General features: G+C 37.7%; 1 protein-coding gene across 1 annotated transcript in view; it reads left to right on the top strand.

The window, feature by feature from the left end:
• Positions 1-1,523, top strand: part of LOC114620309 (beta-defensin 40-like) — a 2,974-nt gene extending 1,451 nt beyond the window's left edge. The window contains exon 2 of the mRNA XM_028766399.1: positions 1,363-1,523. Within this exon, the coding sequence (XP_028622232.1) occupies positions 1,363-1,523 (161 nt within the window). The remainder of the gene's footprint in view (positions 1-1,362) is intronic.
• The last annotated feature ends 14,519 nt before the right edge of the window (positions 1,524-16,042 follow it).

The raw sequence follows: 16,042 nt of genomic DNA, 5'->3' as shown, positions 1-16,042 counted from the left end.
TCTCTCTCTCTCTCTCTCTCTCTCTCTCTCTCTCTCTCTCTCTCTCTTTCTCTGCTTTTGATTGTGGTTGTGACAACTAACTTCAAGTTCCTGCCACCTTAATGTCCTTGTAATGATTAACTATAACTTGCAGTGATGAACTAAGCCCTTTCTCTCGTAAGTTGTCTTTATCAGAATATTTCTTCATAGCAACTGGAAAGGAAACTTCAATAAGCCATAGTCCAAAATCAGAGCAATGAATGAGTGCAAGCTTCCTCAGTTTCTCCGTTTTATATATTCCATGATACACGCCTGGGGAATGGTCCCATCCACAGTTAAAATGGGTCATCTCACACTAATTAACACATCAAGATAATCTTCCATAGGTGTAAAAGAGGCCCATCTCTCAAGTGACTCTGAATTCTGTCCAGTTAATAATTTAAAACAACAGATACACTGATCAACAAAGAGGAAAAACACATAAAGGAATATTTATATTAATGATGTCATTTAAAAAAAGACAAACAAACCAATGTGGATCTCTATCAAAGAGCTTTCAAAACTTGATTTTTACTGCATGTTCAAGTACCAATCAGCTGCAAATATTTTGCCGGAGAACATAGAATACACTAAACATGCTCTTAGAATCTTCTCAACACAGACAGCACCACAAAAGGAAAAAAAATCTGGAGGTGGTCACCTTTGGAGGGTCTGACTGGGATGATCATTGTAGAAGTCAATGTTAGATTTAGGGCATTGCTCTTTCAACAATCATACACAATGGAAATCAGAACCTATAAAATGTAGAGAAAGGGTACGAGACAGAACTCAAGAAGATGGATTTAGTGTGAGCAAGTGAGTGGTTTAGGCTATGATGCTTCTCTGAGAAAGTTCTGGAGTGGGAAAACAGAGTGTCTCTTCATTTCCTCCCACCACCATAGCACCACCGTCCCACTGAAGAGTTTGTGGTGACGAGGATGTTCTCCAGCCAGAGATGGTGGTCCATCCTTTACTCCCAGCATCTAAGAGAATGAGGAAAGAGCATTTCTGTGATTCAGAGCCAGTCTGACCTAAAAAAATGAATTCCAAGCCAGGGAGGCCTGTAGAGTGAGATCCTGTCTCAAAATTAATAGAAAAGAAAGTATCCTCCATTTGCTCTTTCTAGTGTAATAACCACAGATCTACATGGCTATTGAGCTGTAGGACCCTCTCCCTGGTAAATTAGTTCAAGACAGGTCATATTTTACTGGACATTCAGATGGTCAGTTGTGGAATTTTTTTTCTTTAAATACTGAAATTCATTTTCTTGTGCCTTCATCAAGCATGCTAAACATCACTGCAGCTGTACCAAAAATCTGAAGTTTATATGTTCTTTTCTTGCAGTTGCTGGCCTTGACACAATAAAATGTCTCCAAGGAAAAAACAACTGTCACGTGCACAAATGCCCATGGTTTTTACTTCCAATGAGCACCTGTTATAAAGGAAAAGGCAGCTGTTGCCAAAAACGTCGCTGGTTTGCCAGAAGTAATGTGAACAATGTGTAACCATTGCTTTAATAAAGCAAAACCCCCTGAGGTGTAGAGCTTTGTCGTCCTAAAATGAGTCATTTATAAATTTGCATTGCGTTAAGAAAATGTGGCTTTATCAGGGCACCTGCATTGAAAAACACCCCTGTCTATTTAAGAAAACAATATGGCCAAGAACTAAGCAAATGAGATTCCACTTGATTTTTCATCAAGAAATGTACCACTGAGGACCATCTTACTCCAAGTAGGAAGTTAACTCAGGTGGAAAAAGTAAAGAGCAGGGACGCGGAGCCACTTCTACATAAATTAGTGTATGCAGTCAGGGCTCATTCAGATGAAACTATCACAACCACCCTGCCGCCTCCTTCATATTTGTATGAAGCCACAAGGTACCTGCCACACTTGAATCCGTATATCATCATTGTATTTGTGTTTCTGAATCCACTGGTCACCATTCCCACCCCAAGCTGGGACCAACAAAGAGGCTCTGGCTACACTCTTCAAGCTAGTTATCTCCTCAAGCTACTGATAGCTTTATACCTCTAATCTACTAACTTGTTTCTCACATGAATCTGAAAAAACCTTTATACAGAGGAGGCTCCCAGTGTCAGTGAGCAGAGCGTGAGAGTAATTCTCTGTGCTAATGTGAAGGGAAGAAGATATTCTGCTACTTTTTATATAGTGAATACTCAGGGTTTTGGATGCCTAGCCTAATAACTACACATAGAATCTGAGTCCTTTCTACATCACTGAGGTACAACATTAAAGGTAAAAATATCTATTAACTATTAACTATATTATTAAATCGTACCTGATCCAAATTTGCAGGTAAGGGTTTCAACACCCTATGACCTTAATATTCATTTCCATACAGTATATCCAAGTTAGTTTCTATAAATCAAAAAGTGAAGACAATGTTTGGAAAGACAGAGAGCATGTCTTTACGAGTAATACAGTACGATTCATGTTGATGTACCAGTTAGAAGTTGAGGCCTCTATGTGTGCTGAAGTACAGGGGATCTGGGAAGGTCCTAAGAAAACTCAGGACAAGAAAGGCATTTACTTAAAAGTGACCATTACCATTTAGTTAGCCAAAGAAAGGTAGATTTCCTCAGAAGTAGTTAGTGGGTGACTCTATGGGCCTATGTATGCCAAAAACATGGACATACAGATAAGCCTTTTTCGAAGGTACGAAGACTTCAAGAAGCCTTTGTAAACTCACTGAAGGTCTTCATAATTTAGATACAGAATAACTCCACCTACCTCAGGTCTAGTATTAGGATCAAATTGTTTTCCAATTACTATTCTCATTGTGATCAGAGACATATTATGATCCAACAAATCAATCTAGCCTTTAACTCAGCCACTGACAGGATGAAATCTTAGGTTTCGTTTTCAGCCCGTCTCATATTCTATACAAAATCAACACATAAAATGGATTGAAGACTTCAATGTGAGAACTCAAGCTATAAAACAAGAAAGAAACACGGTACAAAATCTCTACAGCGTTGCTCAGAACGACAGTTCTATTACTATAAGCCAAGGAAAATGTGCATTTATATCGAAAACAAGCAAATAAGGATAAATCAAATTAAAAATCTCTTTCACAAGAAAGGGGAGAACAAAGTAAGAAGAATACCAGGAACTAGTCAAAAGTAAGTAATTCATATATCTAATAAATGTGCAGCATCCCGATTATAGTAGAAAATAAGACAATGCAGAGAAACACAGAAAGGAACCTAATTAAAACAATGCCAAAAACCTAGACATATTTATTCGTAGGCTGACATGCAAATGACAGTTGTCAGTGAGACAATGCTCAGCATCACTAATCACTAGAGAAATAAAATTTCCAAATAAGATGCTACCCCACTCTTGTTGAAAAGACCATCATCAGGAAAACAGACGATAGTAAATGAAGACGCATAAATAGATGATTATTTCCATACTGCACCTGGCAGGGAATAGCACCATAACTATTGTATACACATTACCTCTCATGAGAATGTTCTTCAAAACAACTTCTGGGCTATATGTGACTGTAACCTCGAATCAATAGATATATACCCAAAAGAACTGAAAGAAAATATGCACAAAATATATGTGCGCTCATTCACCAGATCATATTAATTCATAATAATCAAAACATGTAATCGACCATCATGTAGCTTGACTCAGTAAGTAACAAGGAAAATTTGTTATACATATATACCAGAATACCATTCTAACATTAAAAATAATAGATTTCTGCCAGTGGCAAACAGATGGATTGTTCTGGACTATATTAATCTAAATAAAATCCGTCAAATACACACAACACACACACAACCATAGGAAGACATTTACATGTGGAAATGTCACATTCATAGAAACAGTGAAGAAGAAAATCTGGTTACTCATTATAGGGCCTTGTAGTAAATGAGAATCTACTGTTCATAGAATATGAACTTATAATTTGTCAGGGAGATCTCAAAATATGTAGCAGCTGAGTGACTATATCTAGTGATGATATATAAGAAATTGAGATAATGAATCTCAACTGTCATATCAGAGATAATGGAAATGACTGCTTACTATAAGCCAGATTCAATAATTTTGTACCAGGGATTTTTATTTCAATATTACATTATTCAAAATAGATAATGCAATTCTGAATAGTCCTTTTTTGAAAATGTTTTTTAATTTTTAAAATTTAATACAAATATTAATAAAATATGGTCCCATCTACCCCCACACCTCTTCCCCTGCTAACTGCAACATGCCCCCAAATCTGAGTCAGAGGAGATCCGAGACTGGAGGCTAGTCTCTTTGTGGTAGATATTGAAGATCTCCAATTCAATAATGCAAATATTCACCTGGAAAGTGGGTTTCCTGAAATGATGTTTTCAGGCCTCCATTTTGACAAATGATACTCTGAGTAAACCTCTACAAATCTTACATTTGCTAGTTTGAAAAGTATCCCAAAGTATGAGACACTTGGTCATTACATACTGGCTTCCTTCAGGTATTATCACTGGTCAGTGTTCTGAGCACCACTGGAGCTACGTCAGTAGTCCCTGGAATCGATGAACTCATCAAATATGGATAATTCTGGAAATTTTTGAGACAACGCAGGAAACTCAGCTGTAAAAGATTAAGGGGGGCAGAGGCAGGCGGATTTCTGAGTTCGAGGCCAGCCTGGTCTACAGAGTGAGTTCCAGGACAGCCAAGGCTACACAGAGAAACCCTGTCTTGAAAAAACAAAAAACAAAAAACAAAACAAAAACAAAAAAAGATTAAGGGGGAATAATGGAACAGAAAGGTTTAAATTGGGTTAGAAAATATAGGGCAGAGTAGAGGACAGATATGGAGAGGGAGAAAGAGTTTTCAGAGAACTCAGATGGAAACCTGCTACTTTAGAAGAAGGTCCTGAAGGTGATGGCAACCCCACAGGAAGACCAACAGAGTCAACTAAGCTGGACCCCTGGGAGCTCTCAGAGTCTGAGTCACCAACCAAAGAGCAAATGGGCTGGAACAAGGACTCCAGCACATATATATCAGACAGTCAGCTCAGTCTCCATGGCTGCCTTGTCTGGTGGAAGGTGATGTGCCTAACCTAGCAGAGAGTTGATGTTCAGGGTAGGGGGATACTCAGGGAGCCCAGCCTCTCGGAGGAGAGAAGAGAGGGAAGGAGGGACTCTGTGAGGGAGGGACTGAGAAGGGAAGCAGTGTTTTGGATGTAAATAAATAAATAAATAAGAAGCATCCTTCCATATACGTATGGCTATGTGTTCAAATATAGGTTGTGGATCTTGAAAGAGGACCATGAGATGGTTAAAGTGAAGATTCAGGGATGAGGGAAGATTGATCAAAATTAAACATACTGAAAGTGAAAAGGCAAATATTAATGATGAAAGGTCATGGAGGGAGGAAAGAAGGAAGAGGGTCAGTCCAAAAAAGTGTGCATGACCATGGTGTCTTAGTTAAGGTTTTATTGCTGCAATGAAACACCACGATCAAAAGCAAATTGGGAAGGAAAGGGTTTATTTTGCTTCCACTTCCAGATCATTGGAGGAAGTCTAGACAGGAATGCAAGCAACCCAGGAACCTGGAGGCAGGAGCTGATGCAGAGGACATGGAGGGGTGCTACTTACTAGCTTGTTTTACATGGCTTATTCAGCCTGCTTTCTTATAGAATCCAGGACCACCAGTCCATGGATGTTATCACTCACCATGGGCTGGGCCCTCTCTCATTGATCACTAATTGAAAAAACACCTTACAGCTGAATCTCACGGAGGCATTTTCTCAACTGAGGCTTCTTCATCTTTGATGACTCTGACCTCTGACATGTATCACGTTGATACACGAAACCAGCCTGCAAAAATGGCATAAAGAAATTTATTATTTTTCATGTTAATTAAAAATAAAAACTAAAATTATGCACTACATTAAAGCATTCCACCCCATCAGACCATCCACATACTTCTCCAGGGTCTAGACTGTTGGGTTCCCCTGACCATCCCTAACCACACATCCTCTCCAACCCACCAGATCTAGCCTGGTACCCACATTTGGTGCCCTGGTATAGTCTATCCCTACCTGCGGTACAATCAACCTCTAGGCATCTGTCAGGACCTTTCCTACTTATCCCTCCAATCCATAGTCTCCTCCAATGTCACATACAAATTTCCACCCAGCCAGATATAACCCGCACTCCAGGCTTGGACCTAAAGTCACATTTTATATGTGATCTTAGTTCATTCACTCCATCCACCAGACTTCATGCCATGTAAGATATTTCCAACCTCTAGGCTCAACCTGTCCATACATTCTCTCTTCTGCCCCAACCTGATCTGTCCATATCAGACCTAGAACTAACAAAAAGATGTTGACATGCCCATATCTCATTGCAAAAGTACAAGCAATATAAATGATCAAGCCAGTATCTTTTCTGTGAAACATAATAGTCCTTTAGAAATGTTTGCCAATGAAATGAACCCCAGGACACAGAACTTAAAAGAACAATCATAAACATCAAAGAATTGGAGGAATTTAAAGCAGACACAAAAACAGCTTAATGAAACTAAAGAGGAAAATCTTAAGGACACTAAATGCCTGAGTGATACCCATGAAGACACAAACATAAGGCTGATATAAACTATGACAATCCAGGACTTGAGAATCGAATTCAGTGAGGAGTCAGAAATAATAAAAAGGACTCAAGCTGAAATGAGATAAAATTTAAAAACCCAATATCTCAACCACATAACTCAGAGGGAAAACCTTCCAAAAACAATGACTTCAGTAGAAGATAAAATATCAGGACTTGAGGATGAAGTTGTGGATCTAGACCAAATGAGTAACGGATAGATTAAATAGATAGATGATTGATAGATAGATAGATAGATAGATAGATAGATAGATAGATAGATGGAAGAAAAGGAGCATACAGGAAATATGTGCCACCATGAAAAAGACCAAAACTATTATAGGCACAAAAGAGGAGGAAATCTCAAATCAATGATTTAGAACAGATCTTCAAAAAGACGATAGAAAAACTTCCTCAACTATGGAAAGATGCACCCATACAAGTATCAAGATGTGCATAAAACACAAAGTAAACTCAGAAAAGACAATCCCCATGGATTATCATAGTTAAAACAGTAAGTATACATAACAAAGATTGTATATTGAAACATGAAGGAAAAACTGCAAAATACATGTAAAGGAAAACTGAGAAAAAGATTTATCAGTTGAAACTCTGAAAGCCAGAGAGCTTAGAACAATGCATTCCAAGTCCTAAAAGGCTATATACTCAATAAAGCTATCCACCATAATTAAAGGAGAAATAGAAAAACTTTTCACAATATAAACAGTCTAAGAGAATTTATATCCAACAGAATAAATCTAAAGAAAGTGTAGCAATCAAGATTCTTTTTTTGCCAAAGAGAACAGAAAGAATGAGGGAGAAATATGAAGCAGAACTTTGACTGTGTCTTCTCCTCATTCTCTGCCCTCATTCCCTAGAGACTAACTGAATAGATCCTACTAGAGTATCCTGATTTCCTCCCTCCTATGAAATACCTCCACTACCCCCAGGCCATTCCCATTCCGAAGTCTCAGATTCCAAAGACAAAAAAAACCCACATTTTACATTGAATTCCTAGTGGCCATACCCATCAAGACTCCAGAAAATTTTTCTACAGGCAACACATAGCCACCACACTCTCCTAGTAACCAGAGAGAAAATAAAACAAGGAACAAAACACTCAACAAATTTAAGACCAGATGTCTGAGCACCTGAAATTACAATTATCAAAATCCCAGAAGCCTATATGCCAGCATAAAAACACAGTAACAGCCATGCCAATACGTCTCCACAGATATCTACCACAGCGGGCCCTGGATACTCCAATATAGCTGAAGCACAAGAAAAATACTTAAAATGGCCTTCATGAATATGATAAAAGATTCTTAAAGACAAAATGAATAAATCTTTTTTAAAAGCGTATGGAAACAGAACCAGTGAGAAAAATGAATAAAAAACATTCAAGATTTGAAACTGGAAGTAAAATCAATAAAGAAAACCCAAAACTGGGGAAAATATGAAAGTGAAATTTTTAAGAACGCAAACAGGAATCAAAGAAGCAAGCTTCACCAACAGAACACAGGAGATGGGAAGAGAATATCAGGCACCAAAGACATGACAGAAGAAATGAATACATTAGCTAAAAAATGTGGTTCATTTACACAATAGAATACTATTCAGCTATTAAGGAGGGGGACATCGTGAGTTTTGCAGGCAAATGGATGAAACTAGAAAATATCATCCTGAGTGAGATAACTCAGACCCAAAAGAACATGCATGAAAGGAGCCTACCATGGCTGTCCTCCAAGAGGCCCAACAAGTAAATGGACTCAACCAATGGACTAAAGTCGGTGAGCCCTGTGGATGAATTAAGGAAAGGCTGGAAGAAGTTGAAGAGAAGGGTGGTGACCCCATAGGAAGACTAGCAGTCTCAACTAACCTGAACCTCTGAAATCTCTCAGACACTGAGCTACCATCCAGGCAGCATACAGGAGCTGGTGGAAGGCCTCCAATACACATACAGCAGAGGACTGCCTGTTCTGGCCACACCGAGAGAAGGTGAACCCTAAGCCTTGAGAGACTTGAGGCCCCAGGGAGTGGGGAGATCTGACAGGGTGGGGTGGAGAGGGTATCTGAGGGTGAACCAGGAGGGGAAGAGTAACTGGACTGTAAAAAAAGATTAAAGATAAATACTTTTAAAAAGAAAAGAGAGAGAGAGAGAGAGAGAGAGAGAGAGAGAGAGAGAGAGGGGGGGAGGGGGGAGTGAGGGAGGGGGGGAGGGAGGGAGGGATTGAGGAAGGAAGGAAGGAAGGAAAGAAAAGAAAAGAAAAGAAAAGAAAAGAAAAGAAAAGAAAAGAAAAGAAAAGAAAAGAAAGGAAAAGAAAATATTAAATCTAAAAATCTCTTGGCACAAAACATCCAGGAAATCACGGACACTATTTTAAAAAATTAAGACTAATAGGAATAGATGTAGGAAAAGAAACCCAGATCAAAGGCACAGAAATATTGTCAACAAAACATAGAAGAAAATGTCTCTAGCCTAAAGAAGGAGATGCCTATCAAGGTACAAGAAGCATACAGAAGATCAAATCTATTGGCCATAAAAGAAAAGTCCCCTGGGGACTTTTCAAGTCAAAACACTAAACATACAGATTAAAATAAAGACTACTAAAATCTGCAAGAGAAAAATACCAACTAATATATAAAGAAAGACTGCCAGGAGCCATCCAGAATAGGCTAAAAGCTAGCAGGTGACATTCCTGAAATGGTCCACTATTTTTTAATAAACTGTGATGATGAGATCTGGGAGGCAGGGCCTCAAGAGAGTTCATCTCCTGACTGATTCTTGTCTTTCCTGTCATTATTATTGTCAGAATATAATATAATAATCCCTAGGCATTAGCCTATCCTATTGGGCAGATTTTTTTACAGATAAATGAAGACGTACTCTTATGTAACAATGTTGTGTAGACCTATAGATGATTTCTTAGTTACTAAAGGTGATTCTATAGAATTCCTAAAATTACATAAGCAGCTTTGAAACCCTCTATAAGAAAAATAGTAATTAGGACTCTCTAAATCCTTCAAGTGTCATGAGTTAATTACACTAAAATAGAAAGCAGGTATGTAATGGATTTAAGATTAAGGAAAAATTTCTTTAGGATGTAAAAGTATTATTTGATAGCAGAAAGTCATAAAAGGGAATGAACATTTTCTTGTAGGTGCAAGGACAGAAGATAAAATATTTACTTGGTTTATCTATTTTTTAAAAAAAACCTCAATACTAATGAGACACTAGGCAGATGATCTGCCTCTTGACTTGGACATAAGAATTATAGTTTTAAACTCTCAATAGTCCTGCGGAGCTAGTGACGGATAATGGATGTTTACCTAGATAACTATCTTAATGGAGACACATGTAAACGTCTCTGTTGTTACTTCTTCGATTTATTATTTGAATTTATGTTTGAATTTGTTGTGAACTTTTGAAAAAGGATGCTTGGAATACCATGTGACCATGCATACTGCAAAAAAAAAGTCTAAGTACCGAGAACAACAGCGATAGTCAGTTAGGTTTTTCTTACAATCGATAGAAAGTTAGTTCTCCCTTTTTCTTAGAAATAAAGATTAGAGTCTCTTTTCAAAGTGTTTGTTTCTTTCTTCAACATTCACTAGCCAGCAAGAAGTTAAATAAAATAATCTCATTACTTAATTCCCACACCTACCCCCAACCCCCATTTAGCAATTATTAATCTCGAGGGGCCTGTAGCTTCTGGCCTCAGAATAACAGGTAAATGTTCTTAAAAAGCAATCTTTACTTTTTCAAAGCCAAAAAGCCAGAAGAGCCTGGAAGACTAAAGACACAGCCCCAGACTACTATAATAATAATAATAATAATAATAATAATAATAATAATAAAGCTTTCCTTTACCATAGATGGAGAAAACAAGATATTCAATGACAAAGTCAAATTTAAATGATAAATCCACAAATCCAGTCCTACAGAAGGTACTAGAAGGAAATAGTTCTAGGAGAGTTAATTGCACCCATGAAAACACAGAAGATAAATAATCTCATACCAGCAAAACCAAAAGAAGGGAAACACACACGCACATACACACACAAATCACCACCATCAAAAAAACAAGAATCAACAATCATTTACCATTAATATCCCAATATCAATGAACTAATTTCCCCAATAAAAAGATACAGACTAAACTCTGGAAAACTCTTGTTTCTCAAGTACAGGTCACACCAGTTAGAAGAATAGGTGAGTGACCAGCCTGCCATCTGAACTACCCCAGTCCCTAGTTTTAGTTCCCAAAGACTCATTCTACTGCCTCCCCATCTCACTGCTAGTCCTGCAGCTGGGCTCATGCCCCCACATCCTGCTGATTCCTGCTCATGTGCAGACCACACCAGTCAGAAGAACAGAGACCCCTGCTGTACCAAAGACCAAGCTAGTCACCATAAGTTCAACTCCCAACCTAGTCAGAGACTCCCTACTGCATCAGAGGTCACTCTAGCCAGCAAAAATTCAAGCCACAAAGACCAAAAGACTGAAGTAGAAACAGAAACCAAGAAACAAACATCCGTTCAACAAAGACAAACCTAGAAAATCAGGTTTACATCTATAATTATGCCAACCTCAGATGCCCAAACATCAGTCTAAAAACAAAATCAACAACAGCCAGGACAATATGGCACCACCAGAGCCCAGCTATCCTATGACAGCAAGACCTGATTGTTCCAATGCAACTGAAGCATAAGAAAAATGGGCTTAAAATCAACTTTATGAAGATGATAGAGGTCCTTAAAAAATAGATGAAAAACTCTCTTAAAGAAATTGAGGAAAAGACAAACAAAAAAAAAATAGACTAAATCAATAGATCCTTTAAAGAATGCCCAAAAAGCCAAGAAAAAAAAATACAAAAAGTTGAGGGAAAATGTTCAAAGCCCAAAAATGGAAAAAGAAGCAATAAAGAAAACACATACTGAGGGAATTCTGAGGATGAAAAGCCTCAGTAAACAAACAGGAACTACAGATGCAAGAATCACCAACAGAATACAAGAGATGGAAGAATCTCAGGCATTGAAGATAAGGTAAAGGAAATAGACTCATTGGTCAAAGACAATGCTAAATCTAAAATTTCCTACCATAAAGCATCCAGGAAATTTGGGACACTATGAAAAGGCTGAATCTAAGACTAATAGGAATAGACGGAGAGGAGTCCCTGCTACAAGGCCCAGAAAACATTTTCAACAAAATCACAGAAGAAAATTTCCCGAACATAAATAATGACATGCCTGTTAAGGAAAAAGAAGCTTCCAAAACACCAAATAGATTGGACCAGAAGAGAAAGTCCTCACATCACATAGTAATCTAACCACTAAACACACATAACGAAGAAAGAAAAAAGAAAGCTGCAAAGGAAAAAGGCCAATAAACACATAATGTAGATCTATCTGAATTACACCTGACTTCTCAACAGAGACTCTAAAAACCAGAAGGGCCTGGAATGATGTCTTGCAGACTTTAGGAGACCACTAAGGCTACCCTGGGTTACTGTTGCCAGAAAATTTTTCAATCACCATAGATGAAGAAAACAAGATATTTCATGACAAAGTAAATTTAAACATCTATCCACAAATCCAGCACTACAAAAGTACTAGAAGGAAAACTCAAACCCAAGGAGATTAACTACACCCACAAAAATGCAGGCAATAAATAATCTCATACTAGCAAAACCCAAAGTAGGAACACACACACAAACACTATCACTACCACCAACAACAACAACAACAAAATAGGAATTAACAGTCATAGGTCATTAATATTTCAATATCAGTGTACTCAATTTCCTGATAAAAAGACACAGGCTAATAAAATGGGTATGAAAACAGGATCCGTCATTCTGCTGCATACAAGAAACATACCTCAACATTAAAGATAGAAATTACCTCCAAGTAAAGGGTTGAAAAAGGATTTTCCAAACTAATGGACACAAAAAACAACTTGGTGTAGCTTGCTTCCAATTGCTTCTGACATCTAACAAAATAGACTTCAAACTAAAATTAATCAAAAGAAACAGAGAAAGACATTTCATACTCAGAAAAAAAATTCACCAAGATGACTTTCAGTTCTTAACATCTATACCCCAAACACAAAGACACTCACATTTATAAAAGAAATTTTAAAGCTTAAATCAAAAGCTTAAATCACATGTAGAACCTTAGAGATTAATAGTGTGAAACATCAATACCCCACTCTCACCAATGGATGGGTCACATTCAGACAAAAACTAAACAGATAAATAATGAAGTTAACAAAGTTTATGACTCAAATGGACATAAGAGATATCTACAGAACATTTCACCCAAACGCAAAAGAATATACCTTCTCAGTACTTCACAGAACATTCTCGAAAACTGATCACATACTCAGCAAAGCAAGTCTCAACAGATACAAGAAAATTGAAATAACTTCCTGTATCCTATCAGACCACCACAGATTAAAAGCTGGTTTTCAACAACAGATACAACAGAAATCCTAAAAACTCATGGAAACTGAACAACTCAGTAATGAATGACTTTGGGATCAAGGCAGAAATAAAGAAAAAAATTAAAGACTTCGCACCCACACTTGTGGAACACAATGAAAGCAATTCTAAAGGGAAAGGTCACAGCACTAAGTGCTTCCATAAAGAGAGGTATCATACTAGCAACTTAACAGAACACTTGAAAGTTCTAGAACAAAGAAAAGCAAACATACCCAAGACAAGGAGATAGCAGAAAATAATCAAACTGCTGCTGAACTCAATAAAATAGAAACCAAGAGAGCAATACAAAGAACCAATGAAACAAAGAGTTGGTTCTTTGATAAAAATCAACAAGATTAACAAATCCTGATCCAAACTAAAAGACAGAGAGAGAAGAATACCCAAATTAATAAAACTGGTAAAAAAAACAAACGGGGGGGGGGGACAAAACAACAGACACCAAAGACATCCAAAGAATCATTAGTTCATAAGTCAAAAAGATCAACCACCTTCATCAAGTAGGCTTCGTTCTGGAGATGCAGAGATAATTCAACATAAGAAAATCTGTCAATATAATCCACCATATAAACAAACAGAAGAAAAACAACATAATCATCTCATTAGATTCTGAAAAGCCTTTGACAAAATCCAACAACCCTTCATCATAAAAGTCTTGGAGAGATCAGGGATACCAGGAACATACTTAAACATAGTAAGGGCAATATACAGTCAGCCAATAGCTAACATCAAATTAAATGGAGACAAACTCAAAGCAATTCCACTAAAATCAGGGTCAAAACAAGGCTATCAACTGTCTCCATAGCTATTCTATATAGTACTTGAAGCTTTACCTAGAGCAGTAAGACGACTAAAGTAGATTAAGGGAATACAGATTGGAAAGAAGTCAAAGTATCACTATTTGCAGATGATATGATAGTATACATAAGTGACCCCCAACATTCTCCCAGGGGACTCCTACAGCTGATAAACACCTTCAGCAAAATGACTAGATACAAAATTAACTCAAAGAAAAAAATCAGTAGCCCTCCTATATACAAACAACAATTGTGCTGAGAAAGAAATCAGGGAAACAATATCCTTCACAATAGGTAGAAATAATATAAAATATCTTGGTGTGCCTCTAACCAAGCAAGTGAGAGACCTGTATGACAAGAACTTCAAGTCTTTGAAGAGAGAAATATATCGGAAGATGAAAAGATATCACATGTTCATGGATTGGTAGAATTAACATAATAAAAATGGCTACCCTACCAAAAGCAATCTACAGATTTGATGCAATTTCCATCACAAGTCTAACACAATTCTTTACAGACCCTGAAAGAACAATACTCAACTTCAACTTCAAACCAAGAAGCAAAAATCTCAGAATATCTAAAACAATCTTATAAAAATAAAAGAACTTTTAGAGGTATCACCATCCCTGTCTTCAAGCTATACTACAGAGCAATAGTAATAAAAACCTCATGGCATTGGCATAAAAATAGACAAGTTGATCAATAAAAGTGAAGAACTAGAAGTAAACCCACACACCTGTGGACATGTGATTTTTGACAAAGAAGCCAAATCCATACAATGGAAAGAAGATAGCATCTTTAACAAATGGTGCTGGTCTAACTGGATGTCTGGATATAGACAAATGCAAATAGATTCATATCTATAACCCTGCACAAAACTCAAGTCCAAGTGGATCAGAGACATCAACATAAAAATGGATACAATAACTCTCATAAAAGAGTAAGTGGGGAAACTGCCTTGAACTCACTGGCACAGAAGACCAATTCCTGAACAGAATACTAATAGCTCAGGCACCAGGATCAACTATTAATAAACGGGACCTTATGAAACTGACATGCTTCGGAAATACAAAGGAGACCATCAAAGGGACAAAAATCAGCCTATAGAACGGGAAATGGTCTTCACCAAACTGTACGTCCATCTGATAAGAGGCTGATATCCAAAATATATAAAGTGCTCAGGGAGCAACAAACCAAATAATCCATTTTTTAAAAAATAGGATATAGCTCTAAACAGAATTATCACCAGAGGAATCTCTAATGGCCAAAAAGCACATAAAGAGATGTTCAACATCCTTTGACATCAGGGAAACGCAAATCAAAATGACTCTGAGACTCCATCTGAAATCTATCAGAATGACTAAGATCAAAACCTCAAGCAACATCTCATGCTGGCAGGGATGTGGAGCAAGGAAAACAGTCCTCCATTGCTGGTAGGAACCCAAATGTGTACAGCTACTTTGTGCATGACACCATAGGATCACCTATCCAGTCGTTTTGTAAGTCTTGGTGGCTCAACTGCTACCCTAGAAAGTGTGTTGACAGAATCCACTTTAGGCCTCTCGCTGAACTCCAACCACCGAAGACTTCCTCGTATACATGGGAGCAAAAGGAATGCTCTAGAATCAATGATGAAGGAGTTAATGACCTGGAGAATAATCAACTTTCCAGTTTGGTTTGGTTCACCAGACTAAAGTTGTGTGTTTGAGGAACTTGCTATTGTAGAGCTCAGGAAAGACACAACCTCTTAAGGTACTGAATGAACAGCAAAGTTCTTTCTTTCCCAGACTCTCCTGTGATCTAACTCATGGCTGAGACTCCTGTCCTCTACTACCAGGCCATGTATTGAGTTTAGACAGACCACGAGGCCAAATGATAGGGTTTTTTTTGTTTTGTTGTTGTTGCTGCTACTTAAAGGACAGAGCCTGCAGGATAGATCAGCAGGGAAATGCTCTTGCTGTGGGAGCCAGACAGCCTGACTTTGATCTATGGAATTTACAGTGGAAGGAGAAAACCAACGTCCAAAAGTGGTCTGAGATCTCACACATGCACACCTACAATCATACTCATACACGAGAGAGAGAGAGAGAGAGAGAGAGAGAGAGAGAGAG

Source organism: Grammomys surdaster, unplaced genomic scaffold (assembly GCF_004785775.1).
Source record: "Grammomys surdaster isolate TR1022 unplaced genomic scaffold, NIH_TR_1.0 167, whole genome shotgun sequence".
NCBI lineage: Eukaryota > Metazoa > Chordata > Mammalia > Rodentia > Muridae > Grammomys > Grammomys surdaster.
This window is presented reverse-complemented; position numbering and strand designations above follow the sequence as displayed.